The sequence below is a fragment of the Callorhinus ursinus genome, unplaced genomic scaffold (genome assembly GCF_003265705.2).
Source record: "Callorhinus ursinus isolate GAN/ISIS: 27379988/994484 unplaced genomic scaffold, GSC_fseal_2.0 scaffold4, whole genome shotgun sequence".
NCBI lineage: Eukaryota > Metazoa > Chordata > Mammalia > Carnivora > Otariidae > Callorhinus > Callorhinus ursinus.
The window spans coordinates 42,439,556-42,458,874 of record NW_027397066.1 but is presented as its reverse complement, the minus strand read 5'-3'; the positions used below and the strand labels follow the sequence as shown (position 1 = coordinate 42,458,874).

The window sequence follows — 19,319 nt, the reverse complement described above, 5'->3', positions numbered from 1 at the left end:
CCTTCCTTCCTTCCTTCCTTCCTTCCTTCCTTCCTTCCTTCCTTCCTTCCTTCCTTCCTTCCTTTCTTTCTCTCTTTCTCTCTCTTTTTCTTTCTTTCTTTCTTTCTCTTAAGATTTTATTTATTTGAGAGAAAGAGAGAGAGAGAGGTGGGGGAGGGGCAGAGGGAGAGGAGAGAATCTCAAGCAGAGTCTCCAATCAATACTGAGCCCAGCCTGGGGGCTCGATCCCATGACTCATGAGATCAGGACCTGAGCCAAAACCAAGAGTCAGTTGCTCAACTGACTGAGCCACGCAGGTGCCCTGCTATCTCGGTCATTGCTATGCTTACTTTTACCATCTATTGGCTGATGGATCCCAATGTATTTATTTCCTGCCAAGACTTCTGATTTGAGTCTCCTCCTCCCCTTTTCTCCCATTTCCGCTCTCTGTATTATCTGTCTATCCATTCATGCATGCACACATCTCTCCATCTATCTTTCTAATATATTTATCTATGTTCTACTGGGCATCTCATTTAGGTGTCTCGCATTCTGCACACTGAATCCATTATCCTCTCCTACAAACCCAGATCTTTAGGTGTGGCTGAACTCAGGGGACTCAAACATGATCATCAAGACAAAGTCATGTTTGCTTCATCCCTTGGCCCTGCTTTCCTCAGGGTTGGCATCATTCCCAAGCATTTTCTACCATTGCAAGAACAACATAGCTCCTAACAGATTCATAGAAAAAGAGATTTTCCCCCTTCCCCATAGTTCTATTAAAAGTCTTGGTACTGAATCTCTATGGCTCTATCTGAATCATGTGTCCATTCAAACCAATCACTGTGCCCCAAGGTTATCCCATGCTCTCTGATTTGCTAGCTTTAGGCCATGAGCTCACTCTTGTAATTGGGGATATGGTTGGCTTAACCCAGTCACGTGTACCAAGAGTGGGGGAGGTATGATTTACCACAAATCATCTTGGGGATGTGCTGTTTTCAAGAGAAGTAGGGGATGCATTCTGGGTAGGTTGGACTACTAGTCTCCCATTTGGGAATTTGAAAATACACTGGCTTTCTTAGACCCACTGCCTGGCTTCACATCCTCAGTGTATCTCCTTTACTTTCAGGATGAACTTCAGACTCCTTACCAAGGCCTTCAAGTTTCTATCAACCTCCTTGACCCCATCTCAGTTTGGCTCTGCCTTCTTTACTACGGTCCAACCACACTGGCTTTAGTTTGTACCTGATTTAGGTCATTCTCTTTTCTGCCTTAGAGTCTTTAAACATTGCTATAGACTGAATGTTTGTGTTTCCCCAAAATTTATAGGTTGAAATCTTAACTCTCAATGTGATGGTATCGTGAGGTGGGGACTTCGGTTGATGATTAGATCATGAGGGTGCAGAAATAAATTTCTGTTGTTTATAAGTCTATGGTAGTCTCTTATAGTGGCTCAGACTGTTGCTACAAACATGCTGGTCCCACTGCCTGGAGCTTTCTCTTCCCTTCTATTTCCCTATCCTCATACTTTTGCTTGACTCATCATCTTAAATGTCATTTCTCTAGAGAAGAGTTCCTGATTTCTCAGAGTGAGGTTAAGACCATTAACTATTCTCATGGTCCCCTGTACTTCTCCACAGGACTGACTACAATTCTAATAGTTAATCCTTTTTGTAATTACTGGTCAGCCCTCCACAATGGACTTTATGCTACATGAAGGCAGGGATTGTGTTTTGTTTAATATCTTATTGCTGAACCCTAGTTCCTGGCACAGAATATGGCACATGGGAGTAATTCAGTGCATATATACTTAATGAAGGAATGAGTGAAAAAGTGAGGGTTTACATGCTGTCAGAGTCAGCTTGGGCTGTCATGACAAAATACCATACAGTGGGTGGCTTGAACAACAGCAGTTGATTTCTCACCGCTCTGGAGACTGGAAGTCCAAGATCAAAAGCCTGGCTTATTTGGCTCCTGGTGAGAGATAGCTTCCTGTCTTGCAGGTGGCAGTCTTTTCTCTGTATCCTCACACCAAGTGGAGAGTGGTGGGGAGAGCAAGCTCTTTGGTCTTTGGTCTCTTCATAAAGCACTAATCCCATCCTGATGACCTACCCTCATGACCTCATCCAAACCTGATTACCTCCAAAGGCCCTACCTCCTAATACTATCATCACAATGGGGGTTAGTATTTCCACACATAAATTTGTTGCGGGACACAATTCAGTCCATAGCATTACCTCATTTGGTCTTTGATAATTTCACGACATAGATTCTGTTTCAGGATGAAGAAAAGGAGGCTTAGAAAGTTGAATGTGCCCACAGCCACTTAGCTAGGTAGTGACAGAACGTGGAAGTTTCAAATCTAGGAATATCTGCCTTAAAATCAACTGAAGATCTGTTGCCTCATGAGGCATTATCTTGTTTGGTTTTGAGCCATTTAGTCTGAAGGGAAATGTGGTAAGTGTGTGAAGCAGGAATGTAAAGGGGATCGCAAACGGAGAGGCATCTATACAGTACAGAGCAGGGGAACACCTGGATACTGAGGGAAAATATACTGAGAAAGGGGAGTTTGCCCCCAGGAAGAGACTCAGGCAGGAGTTTGACAGGAAACTGGACCCTGGAGGGTTGGGAGTGGAATTTGGGATTATGATGTCAACCACCATCAGGGAAATAAATATTCAACTCAAATTCTCTCATCTTCTCTGCCTCATTCCCAAGTCCCACACCATTTTGCTAGCTCTGACAGGTTTTTCAGAGCAGGAAAAAGAAGAGCAAAATAGGAAGAACAAAAATAAGACAGCCCCCACCTTACACTGAGGCAGGAGACACAAAAACCTCCCTGTTGAATAGATCTTAGAATAACATTTCTCCCACACAGAACCAGTGTTAAGATAAAGGGTGACATTCTCACCGCCGCAGAAGCCTAATTAACTCATGATGTTCCGGAGCTAGTACTAGTAACAATATGTCTCAATTCAGAGAACCTTGATTGGGCTCCTTTTCTGAAGCAGGAACTTGGGAAACTGCTGAGATGGAAGGAGCTGTGGGTGACTTCCTCTGCCTTTGGGAAGTTGTCAGCTATGTGATGGTTTAGATACATTGGGGCACCAGGCCCTTATCTTGGCCACTATTTCCACAGAAAGGTGAATTCTCAGTTACGGTACGCTGGGTGTGGGCCAGGCCTGGAACATACTGACCTTCCTTCCTCTCGTCCCCTTTTCTCACCCCCCCCCCCCATTTGCAGCCACTCCTTCAACAGAGTACAGCCACCTGCCTCTTGGTTCCTGCCAAGAAGGAAATTCAGGAGCTTGGCTTACCAGTGCATTGAAGTTGAAGCCCTGAGTTTGACTATTAAATAGCCATTTGGCCATGAGAAAGTCACATAGCATCTCTGAAGTGAAGGAAGAAATTACATCCTCCTTAGTTACCTCATTGGGTTCTTGGGGATTATTAAATGATTTGTTATGTATGTGCTTTATAAACTGTAAAGCATTACATAATGCAAACAACTGTGCTCATCCTCATAGAGCTGATTAGTGAGATGGGGCCTTAGACATCCCTTATTGCTGCCCTATAGTTTCTGTGCGCCGGGCCCTCTTCTGAGCATTTCATATATCTGCAGAGCAGACCAGTGGGGGTAGGTACTTTTATCCTCATTTTACACATGAGGACCAGAGAGGGTAAGGACCTATTCAGGGTCACATAGTAAGTGGCAGAGTTGAGATTCAAAGGCAGGCAGTCACGCTTCAGACCCCATTGCTAAGCTCCAAACTAAGCTGCCTTCTGTGTGCTTCATTAGTACCCTCTGTAAACTCCTCTGGGAGCACTTGACAGAATTATAATTGCTTACTTTAGTGATAAATAAGCTACTAGATTAGAGGGACTGTATCTCATACACACACACACACACACACACACACACACACACAGTGCCTGACACATAGTTAGAGCTCAGTAAATATTTGTTGAATGGATAAATGTCCCCTGGGGAGATATACAGCAAGTCTGATACAACTACTGTGTTTTTCCTTTATCTTTTCTTGGCTAGCTACACTCATTTCCTTCAACCATTTCCAGTAAGAAAATGGTATTTCTTGCTGACTTTATTGTTCTCGTTTGCATTTTCTCAAGTTCAACAGTGACCCATCTAAAGGGAAATGTCAGAATGTGAACATTGTACTTGGAGAATAGTCTGACCAGCACTGGATCCAGTGTGGCTATATTCTCCTGCCTCCACGGTGTATAATCATTATCCAGGACTCTCTGGAGCTCACTCCTGCCCCTGAACTTTTTGTATGTCTGGACAGTTTCTTGACTATGAAACTAAGTACTCAAAGTGACCCTCGGGCCTTTACTAGTTGTCTAGGTAGGTAAGTAGAACCCATTATTCTCTTCCTCCCCTCCCCTCCTCTCCCCTCCCCTCCCCTCCCTTCTCCACTCTTCCCTTTGGTGGGAGGAGCTGTAAGGAAGGAAAAGGGATTCCCTGAAGTCCTAACTGAAGAAAACAGGTTATGGTTGATGAGGGAGTTGGGGCAGGAAACTGCATCTCTGGAATCCAGAGAATGTCAGTTTTGCTTCAGGGCATGACTACAGTGGGCTTTCTTATTAAAAAAAAAATAGCATCATTGGCTTCATATACTGGACTATATTTAAGGGGATGATAAGACACAAGGCTTGAATTTGGACATGTTTTGAAAATTCCTGTATTAAAGTGGGCAAAAATATTTGCAGTGTTTCTGTTGGGCTCCCTAAATTAGGAAAGTACAGACTCTGGTTCTTATCAAGACTAAAAAAACTGACAAAAAGCGAGATTCAATTATTAGATAAACAGGCCGACACGCACTATAAATTCTCTATTCCAACCAGTGTTTTTATTTTTAGTTGTTTTGATTCGAGATTACTTTGGGTGACTAAGTGCTCCACTGGACACGCCGAGCTCCATTCTCTGAGTCAGGGTCAACGCCTCGGGGCCTCAGAGACATCCCTCGCGGGACCGCAACCCACTTCGTAGAGGGCGGGACCTCGCCGGCGGGAGCGCGCTCCCAAGGCGTCGGCGGCGGCTGGGGTAGGGGGCCGGAGGAAGGAAGCTAGGCGCCCTGTGAGCGCGCGAGGCCTCACGTGCGCGCTCCCGCCCGCCAGCCTGCGCACACCGGCGCCCACGCACCCGCCCGCACTCCTCCCGGGAAGTCTCGCGATGTCGTAGCCGGCTGCTCCCGCTGCGGGTGGCTCTGGCTGTTGCTGTGGTTGCCTGAGTTGCTGCTGCGGCGGCGACGGCGGCGGCGGCGGCGGTGGAGGTGTCGGCCCTTGGGCGGATGTTGACATTGTGTTGTTGTTATTGCTGATGATAATGGCGGCGGCGGCGACGGCCGGGACCCCATCTCCTCTGTAGCCCGAGCCGAGGCAGCCAGATCGATCTCCGCGGCCTCTGAGCCCGCGGCAGCGACTCCCCTCAACCTCAGCCTCCGCCTCCTCGCCAGCCCTTATCCCGGCTCCAGCCCCTGGAGTCAGGCCCCCTTGGGCAGGGGGCCTTGGAGGCTCAGGATGGCGGATTTCGACGAGATCTATGAGGAGGAGGAGGACGAAGAGCGGGCCCTGGAGGAGCAGCTGCTCAAGTACTCACCGGACCCCGTGGTGGTCCGCGGCTCCGGTCACGTCACCGTGTAAGGCCCGGAGGAGGGGAGGGCGAGGACGGGAAGGTGCAGGGCTGGGGTGGGCCCCCCTTCCCTTCCCCCTCCCCCCGTACTCCTGGGGAGCCCTCTATCCTCGGTGTCCGTCTTGTGTCGAGGCCTTCGGGAAGAGTAGGCGACCAGGAAGTGAGAACTTGCTTTAATTTGTTTCGGTCTCTGAAGTGGGGACAGACACACTGCCCTTCCTCCCCCGAACTCCCCCCAACCCCATACCCTCTTTAGCCGGCCCTTTAGGCCTGGGCGACGTGACGGATCCCAGGAGGGAAGGTTTTTCTTTAGGGTCTGCCCTTTGGGCCACCCCTTCAGCTTCGGGGTGGAAGTACACATATTTATGAGGTGCCTCCCCCTTGTTTTCTTACCCAGTTACCCTGTGATTCTCTCTCCTCGTCTGTGCCTTTGAGCCTATTGACATATGGCTCTGTGGCCAGACCTGGGCCATATGAGACCCCAGTGACATTTAGCATTGAGTGGTTCTCTGTCGTGCCTGTGCCTTTCACACACACTCAGAGGTCTTCCCAGTTTCTTGCAGAGTCAATTTCTGCGAAAGTAATGGAGGTTCCTGTAATTGTATATGATAAAAATGTATAGATGAAGCTACATTTGAGATATGCGGAACAATGTATGTTTACGAATTTTTTAAAAAAGAAATCTACGTGATGGACACACTGCTCAGATTACTGAGGGCTCTATGTAATCTAAGTCTCCTCTGGACATGAACTCTGGGATGGTTTCTTCATTTGATAAGGGTTCCTGTAAATCTGATTTGCAACATTTAAAAGTCCGATATTCAGACAATGAGGAATGAGAGCTTTGTAAAGAGTCATGACTAATAAAGGAATGTGAAGACTTGAACCAAATAATGAGCTGTCCGGAAGCAGGAAGTTTTGTAATGTTTCTCTGAGAAGTCCAGAGCTTTGTACAACTTGGAGTATTTATATTATTCATTTTAGATCTGTTCAAATCCTAAATCAAACTTCCATGCTTGCCAGGTATCTCCACACTTCACCTTTTTAGTAAAATAAAAGGGCCAGCAAGTCTGAGACTGTCTGGAACAGTTTCCATTATACTTTTGATGTAGGGTGAGTGGGATGTGCAGTGAATAACTTTTAGAGAAATGGTAAGACTTCTCCTATGAGATTGTCAGCAAAATCCTTGCATTTCTCACTACGTGTTATGACCAGCCATATTGTTGTTTGGGTATGCTTATGTAATGCTTTGATTTCTTTAGCACCTGTTCGTTTATGTTCAGGTGACTTATAGGGTAAAAACACTGCATAATCACTGTCACAGCGCCATGGGAAGACAGTGGGATTTATCACCACAATAGCAGTTACTTAGTGTTTTAACTGTCATCTCCAGCAGAATTAAGAGATAGCATAGATATTAAATCTCTCTTTAACATATATCACAGAACTTTTTTAGTCTCATAGCCTGCCATGTAATTTTTTAGTTTCACTCTTAGGACCTTTTTACCTTGTTTTAAACCTGAGGAGTATATGGATGCTTAAAGAAGGGATTTTTCAATCTCTTTCATGCTGTCTCGCTGGCTTTCCTCTTACTTTCCTCTTGTCAAAGAAAAACTGGCAAAGTTTTGTTATTTAAAAAGATGCTAGTATAGTTGTAATGTTTCTTCTGTTTAAGAAAAAAAAAATAAGCACTTTGTTGGGTAAATAGAATATAGAATAGATGAAGTGCTCAGAACCAAATAGGTGATTAGTAAATTTGATTGTAGTTGGGTACTTAGAGAGGTTTACAGGGTGGGGAAGAATTATTAGTGGTTTTCAGTCTTACTGCCCTTTAGAATTACCCGGAGAGATTAAAAAAAAAAAAACAAACAAAAGATGGTGCCTTCTCCCCAGGCCAGGTCAGTTGAACGCCAGGTATCTGAGTGAGGGCCCCAGGCAAGGATTTTTTTTTTTTTAAGCAAGTGACTTTAATGTGTAGCCAGGGATGAAAACCACTATTCCAGAGTATGAGGAGGAATTATGTGCCGTCAGTAAGCAGTATGCCTGTCTACATTGGGAGTTAATTCTGTGATCTCTCTCAATCACTTTACCTCTCTTCCCCATTACCTTGGTTCTAGGCTCTGGGTTCAAATCTACCCTCTGCCACTTGGGTAGATTATTTATGCCTCTTCAGTTAAGACAGGGATCATTATAGTTCTTAACTTCTAAGATTATTAAGGATGAAATTAGACAATATATGCCAAGAATTCATCACATTATGTGATACTGTGCTCAATAAATATTAACCTTCATTAATTATGCTCCACACTTTAACAGTGCTCCACTTTGAGAAACATAAGCATAAAGCGCAGTACTAAGAAATCAGAACTGCCATTTTCAGACCTAACAGTGATTGACTTTAGTCCTATTTTTCCATTTCTAAACAATTTATATATTTAAATTGCTATGTGAAGTACTTTGATGAAAATTAGTAAGAATCTTTATTGAAAACCTAAACCTGTTTTGTGGTGACATAATAAGTAGAGTAATTATGAAACTTTTTTTAACATGACTCTGTCATGCATAATTCACAGGCATGCTATGCCAATTGGTAGCCCAGTTAGTGCCTGTAAAGGTTTTTGAAATTGGTGCTTATGGGTTACTTTAACTGTTGAGTATGTTCTGTTTTTCTTACCTCTAAATATAAATGGGAAGAACTAGTAAAACATTTATGGTAAAACTGCCACTGCTCCCACCCCACCTGTTTAAAACTAAGGAACTCTTTAGAGGAGTCTTCCCTTACTGGTTTGGAAGTAAATGATATTGCAAACTGAATCATTTGTAAACCAGATCAATCTGAAAAGATAATAGATTCATCCATTTATGTTTTTCATAGATTTCTGTGAAGTAGACCTTTATACTTTATAGTTGAATAGACCTTTATTCAACTTTATAGTTGAATAGACCTTTATACCTTTATACTTTATAGTTGAATATTTTTGAGTAGACCTTTATACTTTATAGTTGAATATTTTGAGTAGACCTTTATACTTTATAGTTGAATATTTTTGCTCTTTGAGTAGACCTTTATACTTTATAGTTGAATATTTTTGCTCTTTTTTCCCTCCCTACTTCAATGTATTATATTATATTATTACTCTTACTTTAGAAATCACTGTACTCTCATATGACATGATTTGATATGTCATTATGGTGATGTGAGAAAGTAAGTTACTTTACATTTTCTACACAAGAAGGTCAGTTTGGGGGCATTATCAGATTTTGGGGATATAAGGATATGAAATAATAATTTGTCTAAACAAAGTCTGCTTTAATGTGGTTTGTAATACAGATATACTCATTTTAGTTACTTATTTTTTAAAGTAGGCTCACGCCAAGCGTGGAGCCTAACATGGGGTGTGAATCTATGACCCTGAGATCTAGAGTTGGACCCTTAACCGACTGAGCTACCCAGGCGCCTTGCAAATATTTTTATATTGAGTGCAAATCAGACTTACACTTTGTACTTCCATCATGATCAGTATTCTTTTTTGACGTCCTTCTGGATGATTTTAATAATTTTCTTCATTGTTAGATTTGCATGTAGCAGTATGGAACAACGTGGCAATTCCAATAGGGAGATATACAGAAGCATATTTTGAGGAAAGTGGTACTTGAAGGAAGAGGGAAATAAGTTCCTTAATATTTATATACGTGTAATTTAAAAGACTTGAGTTCACACTTCAATTAAGTTTGTGTGTGTGTGTGTGAGAGAGAGAGAGAGAGAGAGGTGGGGAAGGGAGAGAGTGTCTTCTCATTATGTATGTAATGAAGATGAGGGGAAAAGTGATTAACTTATTAGGTGGTGTAGGCCAGGTTGGTTAATATTTTAAAATTATGAAGTTTTTTTACCTCTCAGTAAATTTTGCAACATATAGTGATCATTGTTGAAGACAGATTTTTCATGATGATGATAGTGCTAAAGGATGTTGACCTAAAAATTCGAATTTAAATCTGGTTTTTAGGCCAGTATTCCCTAGCTGATCTATCACTATAACTGACATTATTTACTTCTGTATCACTTCGTGCCCTTCTATATCACAATCACACTTGGGGCTTTCCTAGGGCATAATCTTTGACTTCTAACTTAAGCCCTGTCATAGAGCCAAGTTATTTTGCTAAGGTTTGTTTCTAATAATGTTATTCTCTTTTAATTTCACTAAATTATTGTATCTTCATGTACTCTCTTCTGAGGTATAATCTTCCTACCATCTCCACAAATAATTCCTCATCCTTCAGCACCAGTTTTTACCAATGGCTGTGGAACTCACTCTCTTTGCTTGTCTTCATCTCAGGTATGCTGTGGAAAATTGAAAGATTTAGAAATGTGGCTTAAAATGAAAAAACTTGGAAACTACTTTGGGGCACAATAAGATCTTTGCATAGGAGATATCACAAGAACACCTTGACCTTTCAAATGGTAGATTTAATAAAAAATGGTCTATCTTGAAATGTATCAGTATTTTAAGACTGCTATCAGATGCTGTACTTGGCAACAGGAGATCTGAACATGATTTGCCGAAATAACAGAATCATTTTGATTAAACAGTTTTTTTAACTTTACTGTTTTCACCTCCTTTCCCCACCCAGCATGATATATAAGGCATATTCCATTTTTAAAGATTAAAGTTTTTGTTTTGAGATTTTTGAAGACCTTATTTTGATGTTTCTCCATAAAGCTGCAAAGTTTTTTGAGGGCAGGAATTATATTTACTGGCCTTTTTTCTGCACTATTTAATACAGTGTCTGGAATATTATAAGTCCTAAAATGTTCTCTAAATAAATGAGGTAATTGCATACATCTTTGGATCTTGTCAGAGTTGCCAAAGGAGTAACTGTTTTCCTCCCTTCCTGAACCTCCTACTGAGGTAAACAATATTTTACAATAGAACTCTTATAAAATAATAGAAGATAAACGGCTTCTCTTTTTTTTAAACAAAATTAGATAATTATGGGGAGATTATAAAATTAAGACATTTTTTCCCCCAGAGATTTTTCTTATTCCTTATCGTTTGAAAGGAAATTAGTTTGATTTAGAATAAAGCATTGTTGAACATATCTTTTGAGAATACAAAGAAAAAAAATGCTAACTAATTGGACCAACTACTAAAACTTCTCAGTGGGTAAACTTTCTTGAAGAAATGAGGAATGTGGTAGTAAACTGAAGTTTCCAAAATTTTACTGTATTTGAGTTTGAAATTTACATGGTGTTTCAGTCCAAACAGTTCAGTGTTGGATTTCTGCCTGTTAACAGATGTAAAATTGACTAGTGCTTAAAATTTTATGTGACTAGCTAAGTGGAATATAGGGACTAAATGGTGAAAAATAAGTTATATGAAATTATTCATGATGGTAATTTCTCAAATACTATGATTCTAAATAACATTACTCTGAATAATAGTATTTCTTTAAAGAATAGCATTTTTACTTTGAGAGCCGCTCTTGAACTCAAACTTGAGTTTATATTCCTGATAGGTTAAAGTCTCAGGATATTGGACCAACTGTACTCAGAGGGGATCTTTTATGTCTCTATAGTATCTGTGTCTGGTTTTGCTTTCTAATCTATAAAGCTACTTAAGATTTTATTCTCAGTAAAATTAGACTTTAAGTATAACATGTAGCAACAGATAGTTTTTAGTGTCCTTTGTTATCTTCTGTGTAAGATTTTTTGTGACTTTTCATAATTTGTTTCAGAATCCATTTTTAAGATCAGATCTTAAAGCAGACTTTTAGTGTTCAGGTAGTCTAGCTTAAATCCCAATGCAAGATTTCTTAAACTTGCCCAATTATCAGAATCACTAAGAGCATTTTAAAAGATACACATTTTAGCTTCTTAGCTCTGACATCCCCAGTCAGAATCTTTAAGAAGAGTTTAGGAATTTTTATTTTTAATAAGAGCTTAGGCGATTCTCATATCATATTAGACACATTTAGAAGCAGTTGATGGTATGTGGAAAGAGTATGGTCTTTGCTGTTAAGCAGATTAGTTTTAATTCTCAGATATTTCCTAACTGTAACCTAACTGTAACCATTAACCTTTCTGAGCTTTAGTTTTCTCATCTGCAAAAGGGATAATGTCTACCTCAGAGATTAGGTGTGGGAGTCAAAAATAATTTAATGTCATGGACCCACAGTAGACATTAAGCAAATTATTACTTATTACCTATTTTGGTGTTTATCCCTTCAGGCACATTTTTTGGCTAATCTTTACCATTTTCTTGGAAATCCATCTGAAAGTTAACGTTTGCTTTCCTGCTTTTAAACAAGACCCTGAGCATAAATCAGAATTATTCGATTGAGTTGAAACATTTAATCAAAAGCAGATACTATCAGGTTGGTATCCAGTGATATTCTTAGGGGTCATTGAGGTATTTTGGGGTTTGACGATCTTCTCTAATTGGCACTTCCTTTTAAATTCCCATGTGTGGGCTTTTCCTTTCTGTTTTACCTTTTTCTGTCTAATGGATGAACTGTAGGTTGGGAATGAGACAAGCAACATTATCAGAACTGAGTGCTGGATTTAGATGCTTGAATTTTAATACTTGGATTTTAGGATACTTGTTTTCTGAGAGAATTTTTTTGCTTAATCCTTCCTTATCAGCTGTCTTAATTGAGGTTTCCTAGTAAGTAATATAACAAGTGTTTATTAAATTTTATGGTAGGTATTATTTGAGACACTAGGTACATAGTTATGAATAAAACAAACCTAGTTACCCTGTCCTCACAGAGCTTATAGTTAAGAGACAGATTATGTTTGAGCAAATTGCTTCGAGGGAGCCCAGTAGAGTGCTGTGACTGAAAATAATGTGATTAGGGAGAAGCTCTCTGAGGAGTAACATTTAGGAACGATGAAAGGGTTCTGTGAAGAGCATCCCGGGTGTGGAGAACAGCGAAATTAAATCTGGCTGGCCTGAGAAACTGAAAGGCTACTTATATGCTGTGGCTGGAATATAGTGAGTAAAGGGGAGGGTGCCTTGACATGAGGATGGTGAGCTCAGTGGGGGCAGGAAAGGATTGTAGAGGAATCAGAGTGAAACTGGGGAGAGTAGTTAGGAAGCTATTGAATGGTCTAGATGAGACAAGATCATGGTGATGGTCTTTAGATAAAAGAGATGTTTTGAGTTCTGTCTCTAAGTCATCAAATTTCACGAGGTCTAGAAAGCCAGCAGTGGCTGCATGTGCCGTCTCTTTCCCCATTTCCATCTCATTCTCATTCCCATCTCATGTTTTGTTTTATAGTTTTTGCTTTGGCTTTGTACGGAGTCAGGTGAGAGAACTGCGGCTGCCCTTACTGTTGTCTGGGACTGTCTTGATGACATACCTGCATTTCCTGTTCTGCTACCACAGGGCAGTTAGCACGCAAGGGAACAGCGTGTGCCGGAAGGAGAAAGGGGCTTTCCCACAAGGTCAGAGATTTTGAAGTGAGGAACTTTGTAAAGTCTTACCCTTTAGATACAAGATGTGTGGTGTTTGACAATGATCTGTTTATTAGATTTGAGGAAAGGACTGTGCTTTTTAAGTCTTTCCACTGAAAACTAAATTGAATACACAAGGGCTGAAATTTTCTCGCAAAGGCCTAGACAAATGATTTTTCTCCTTAAGCTCTTCTCCATTCTGCCATCTATGTAGGATCTTATCATCTAAGTAGACCTAAACTTATTTAGGTTAGAGTTGGTTGGACTTTGGGGTAACCTACCTTTGGTTTGTTTTTTTGTTTTTTGATTTTTTTTTTTTGATTGTGTATGTGTGTATGCTTCCTGCAAGAGCTCCTTTTTTAATTCTCTTTGATCTTGTGTTGTAGTTATAGTGGAGTCCTTGGTTAGTCTAGTAAAGGAATTCCTGTGTACCCAGCCTTCTTTTTCTACCCTTTCTAAATTATTGTAAATGTCACTTGAAACTGATATTTTTGGTAGTTTATATTATAATCCAGTTCAACCGTGTATTATTTCTTAAATGAACATAATTTATCATTATTGTGTTGCTCATAAGATTTTTGTAAGTGTGAAGAATATTCTAACGTATGTATAAATTAGATAGAGTTAGATTAGTTGAATTTGTATATCATCAGAGGTTACTACCATGAAGTTTAATCAGGATAGATTTACATAACTTCCATTGTTTAACAACATACATAATCATCTGTAAATAGTTGAAGATGTAATCTTAATAATTGAGTAAAATTCTAATGCTAGAATATTATAGAATTATATAGTGATGAGGCTTATGATAGAGTGAATTAATAAATGATTTAAGTAATTAAATCTTTGATTTCATTAGTTTATTAATAAGATTATATTTTCACAGAGCTGGATGAACCCATATATTCAGAATTTGGTCACACAGGTAAAATTTTTAGACGTGTTCTGAGATTCATATATATGTCTCCAACTCCAGGGGTTCTGTATCTTCTGGGTAAACACAGTACACTTTCAGTTCTAGCCCTTCTTCCTTGAGCCACATCAATATTCAGATGTATATTGAGGCAGCCAGATGAATTTAAAGCATGGCTTTTATGAATTAATATCTATTGATTTCTTCTATAGTTGACTTCATCCCCCCAAATAGTGAAAAAGCTGATTCCATTGAGCTCAGAGTTCAACATTAGGAAATAAGTGCTATCTTCACTTGTCTTCGGCAGAGCTGATGTTTTCAGTTTGAATCTGAAATATCTAGTTCATGTTTATAGGTCTTGTCACATCTATAGGAAGATAAAATCCTGTGAGTCTAGATTTGTACAGGTTGAGTGTCTCAGGATCCAAAATATTCAAAACTGATTTCATAATCTTTTCCCCAAATCAGTTTCAACTGCAGCCTTTTTATTCTCAGGTAATGGCTGATCTGGCATCCTATTTGCTTAGACTAAAAACATCTTTGACACGTCCTTAAGGTCTCTCTCTTTCACTGCATCCGGGGTGTCAAGAAATCATCCATTGGGGACACCTGGGTGACTCAGTTGGTCAAGTGTCTGCCTTCAGCTCAGGTCATGATCCCAGGGCCCTGGGATCGAGTCCCGTGTCAGGCTCCTTGCCCAGCAGGAAGCCTGCTTCTCTCTCTGCCTGCCACTCCCCCTGCTTGTGCACTCTCTCTCTCTCTGACAAATAAATAAATAAAATCTTAAAAAAAAAATCATCCATTGGTTCTGTTTTAAAATGTATCCAAGATTTGGCCACTTTTTATCATCTCCATTACTGGTGTGAGTTGTCATCATCTCTCTTCTGCTATACACTTAATTTTCCTTTTCCCTTCTTCCTTTGCCTCTCAACCTTTACAGTACTTCTTAGTACATCTCCCATAGTGATCCTTTTAAAACATAAATCAGATCCTGTCTCTTTTTTGTATCAAGCCTCCCCAAAGCTGCCCATCCTCGGAGTTCAGGTCCCTTTTAGTGGCCTACACGACCCTATGTGATCTGACCCATTGTTACTTTTCTGACTTCTTTTCTACTATTCTTTCTTTTTTTCTCTTAAACAATTTTATTTATTTTAGAGAGAGAGTGTGTGAGAGAGAGAGCAGGGGAAGGGAGGGGCAGAAGGAGATTGAGAGAGAGAAATTCAAGCAGGCTCCACACTGAGCGGGGAGCCTGAGGTGGGACTGGATCCCAGGACCCCCTGAGATCATAACCTGAGTGGAAATCAAGTCAGATGCTCAACTGACTGAGCCACCCAGGCTCCCCTCTACTATTCTTTGATTTGTTTACCCCACTCTAGTCAATACTGTTCTCCTTTCTATTCTCTAGGCACGCTCCTGGCTTAGGGCTTTCACACTGGTCGATTCGATTCCACTTTCTGGTGTATTCCCTCTAGATACCCAAATGGCCAGTTCATTCGCCTTCAAATCTTTCACACTTATTTTCTTTTTTCTTTTCACAGTTGTCTTCTTAATGACCCTCCCATTGAAAATTAAAACTCATTCATTTCCCCCTTACTCTAAGTCTTTTTTATAATTGCTTTCTCAGAAAGTTGAGATGAGGCATACTTGAAAAAGAGGACAAACTTTTGACAACCTTCTCTTAAAAGGAGAAAAACGAAGACTTTTTGACAAGAATAAAGCTTTAAACTTTCTTCCTATTTTACAGCAGCTGTCCCACCTGTAAATAGTGAATTCAGAAAGCCTTGCTAATTTTTTTTTAATTTAAATTTAAAAACTTTGGTATACCATTTGACCTTTGGGCTATATATGACCCTGAGAGGCAGTTTGTCTTACCTGAAGCAAATAAAGTCAGAAGGGAGATTTGTTTTCCTAAGACAATACACCTAGTTGCTTTCTGAATCAGGATTAGAACTTGGGCATGTGTCTCTCCATTGTATTGTTCTTCCATTTTCAGCCTTTGTCTCACCTGCCTGGATTTCTGGCCTGATGCTTGCCCATGTTAGCTTGTAGAGTTTGTAACTCTTTAGTTGTGCCTGGCTTTCCTAAATGTAGCACCTCCGTGGGTACCCTGTTTCCTTTATACTATTCCCTGATCTTGAAGAGGTTGGCAAAAAGTTGGAAAATCTTTCACAGTTAACATTAGCCGATTTGATCATTGGCTATTCTATTTGGTAAGCTGGTTGAAGGGGGTATTTGTGAAGTCATTGATATTTGGGCGTTGTCTAATTTGTCAAGTTATCCATAGTGGCTATTAAATGATAGTGCCCACTTTACTAGAAGAATGATAACCATAATAAAAACACAGACATTTATGTTGTTTTATAATAATAAAAGCAGTTACAACATACAGCGTTTATGCCATCCACTGTTGGTGCTTTATTATATTATTTAATGAGTTAGGCAGTATTATTGTCCCCGGTGTATGAATAAGGAACCTGAGGCTCAGAAAAGGTAACTTAGCTTGCTCAAAGTGACACATCTAGTAAATGGCAGTGTCAAGATTTCAGTCCAGGCAGTCTGGCTGGCTCCAGAGTCTGTTTGCTTAATTGCTTCTTTTATTTTATTGAACCAAATCAACAAACTTATGCATTCTCTATATTATTCAACAACACAAACATTTATAAATCCTATATATTTTGGATTTTAGGTACAGATGTGAAAAGCTGAAAAACATTTTTCTGGATCCATATGAGAATGTTAACATTTATTTTGTACTAGTTTTAATTTTGTAATTTGTTTGATGGAAAAAGAACTTTTTTCCCCCTCCAATTCTTTTTTTTTTTTTAAAGATTTTATTTATTTATTTGACAGAGAGATAGAGTACAGGTAGGCAGAGAGGCAGGCAGAGGGAGAGGGAGAAGCAGGCTCTCCGCTGAGCAGGGAGCCCGATGTGGGGCTCGATCCCAGGACCCTGGGATCATGACCTGAGCCGAAGGCAGATGCTTAACCTGACTGAGCCACCCAGGCGCCCCTCCCCCTCCAATTCTTAAATATTTTCTCAGTCTAGAAGTTTCTAGTTCAAGGAAATAAACATTTTCTTATGCTTACAGAGAGAGTTACTATAGAGGCATTGTCCTGTAGTAGAAATTGCCCCAGGCTTGGGTTCAGGAAAGTAAGGCTCTAGACTAGATCCTATATATTATTACTTCTCTTAATTTTTTCATCTTAAAATGAAATGTTTGGACTAAATAATAACTGTTTTTTTCCAGCTCTCAGATTCTGAGATTCTGTTGTGAATTAGAAATTATTTCTTTCTCTTTAATTTCTAAATTCTTTACAATATACTTATTATATATTTAAACTTTAAAAATCCTAAAGAATATACTCTACAATATACTTTAAAAGTAGAATTATTTTGAAATCTAGGCATGTCAGTTGCACATGTATTTCCTTAGTCTGATTTAAAGACAAAAGCCCTTTGGGGCGCCTGGCTGGCCTGGTCAGTGGAGCACGTGACTCTTAATCTTGGGGTTGTGAGTTCAAGCCCCATGTTGGGTGTAGAGATGCCTTAAAAATAAAATTTTTAAAAACAAAACAAAGCCTCTTTAATCATCTATTTTTTTCTTTAGGTTTAATCCTTTTTCTTTTTTTTTTTTTTAAGATTTTATTTATTTGTCAGAGAGAGAGAGAGAGCACAAGCAGGGGAGCGTCAGGCAGAGGGAGAAGCAGGCTTCCCGCCAAGCAAGGACCCCGATGGGGGGACTCGATCCCAGGACCCTGAGATCATGACCTGAGCCAAAGGAAGATGGTTAACTGACTCAGCCCCCAGGCATCCCTCCTTTTTCTTTAAAAAAAAAAAAAAAATCATTTTTTGGAGCGCCTGGGTGGCTCAGTCGGTTAAGCATCTGCCTTCAGCTCGGTAATGATCCTGGAGTCCCAGGATCCAGCCCTGCTCAGGCTCCCTGCTCAGCAGAGAGTCTGCTTCTCGAACCTCTCTCTCTCTCTGCCCCTCACCCTGCTCTAGTCTACTTCTCTTGCTGCTCCTTACCCCGCTTGTGCTCTCTCAAATAAATAAGTAAAATCTTAAAAAAAAAATCCTTTTTCTAATTATAATGAAAAACAAAGATTGTTTAAAAACTGGGAAATAGTATGTCTCAGTGAAGCAGAAAATAAACTGTCTATAATCACCAAGAGACTAAAGTCATTTAATATTTTGGTGTATTTGTTTCTCATCCTTATTAAGTTTTTCTTAATAGGAATTTTTTTTGAAGATTTTATTTATTTATTTTAGAGAGAGAGCAAGCGAGAGTGAGTGGGGGTGGGAGGGTGGGGGGAGGAGCAGAGGGAGAGGGATAAGCAGCCTCTTTGGTGAGCACAGGGCTCAGTCCCACAACCCCGAGATCACCACCTGAGCTGAAACCAAGAGTTGGACACTTAACTGACTGAGCCACCCAGGAGCCCCCGTTTAGTTTAAAACAGCAATATATGTTACAGGAATTTTGGAAAACATGGAAATATAGAAAATGAAATAGTACCCATAAGCTTATTGCCTATGATTAACCACGATTAATATTTTGGTGGATTAACTTTTAAAATTTTTCTCTACATATATGTAAATATTTTTATTAAAAAATCGAGATCATACTTATTTTGTATTCTATATTTTTCATTTAATATATCGGGAACATATGCCAATATCATTATGAGTTCTTAACGTATGAAATATAAGGCTCTATTAGATTTCAAAGAACAGAACCACTCAGTGGACAGTGGAAGTTTATTATAAGAGTGCATGGACACTAAGGAAGACAGGAAGCTTTGCCATTGTACAACCAGGCTTCAAGGAGCCTGGGATATTATTGTTTTTGGATATAGTGCAGTCTGGTTATGAAATTATTCTGTTATTTTTCTCAACAGCATGTGTCCTTTGCTCCCTGTTCTAGTGGTCTGTTACAGTGACTTACCTACTTTCAGTTCCAGCTTTTTCTGTTGCAATGTGAACTGGCAGATTGCTTTTCCTCTCTGTCTCATAGTGTCTGCTTACTTTTGGTTTCAGCTTATTCTTTACTTGTACTTATTAATGGCTTTACTGTATCTTGGCTTTAGTTTAAGTTTCGTGTTATCAACTATTGTCTCCTATTTACATACCTCAAGAAAGGATCAGATTGAGTTAGTGTTGTCGAAGTTGGGTGGGGTTGTTGGGCCTTGCCATCCCATTTGCTGCTAGCCAGCCCAGGGATTAGGTATTCTTAGATAAGAAGCCCATTTGTGGTCTAACTCACCAGAGTATAGGGGAGCTCCTAGTCAGGCACTCAGAGTAACAGGCTACTCTCTAGTA

The 19,319-nt window shown here is 40.0% G+C and overlaps 1 protein-coding gene across 5 annotated transcripts in view; it reads left to right on the top strand.

The window, feature by feature from the left end:
• Window positions 1-19,319, top strand: part of CHIC2 (cysteine rich hydrophobic domain 2) — an 85,904-nt gene that overhangs the window by 3,310 nt on the left and 63,275 nt on the right. For 3 of the 5 annotated variants that reach the window (XR_012377915.1, XM_073891686.1, XM_025887348.2), the window contains exon 1: window positions 5,507-5,639. Coding sequence is in view for 4 of the 5 variants with exons in the window: in XM_073891686.1 (XP_073747787.1) it covers window positions 5,521-5,639 (119 nt within the window). In the remaining variant the exon portion in view is untranslated. Of the gene's footprint in view, window positions 1-5,506; window positions 5,640-8,736; window positions 9,967-19,319 lie in introns of those variants that run through there. The other 2 variants (XM_073891685.1, XM_025887349.2) reach the window with 2 other exon arrangements.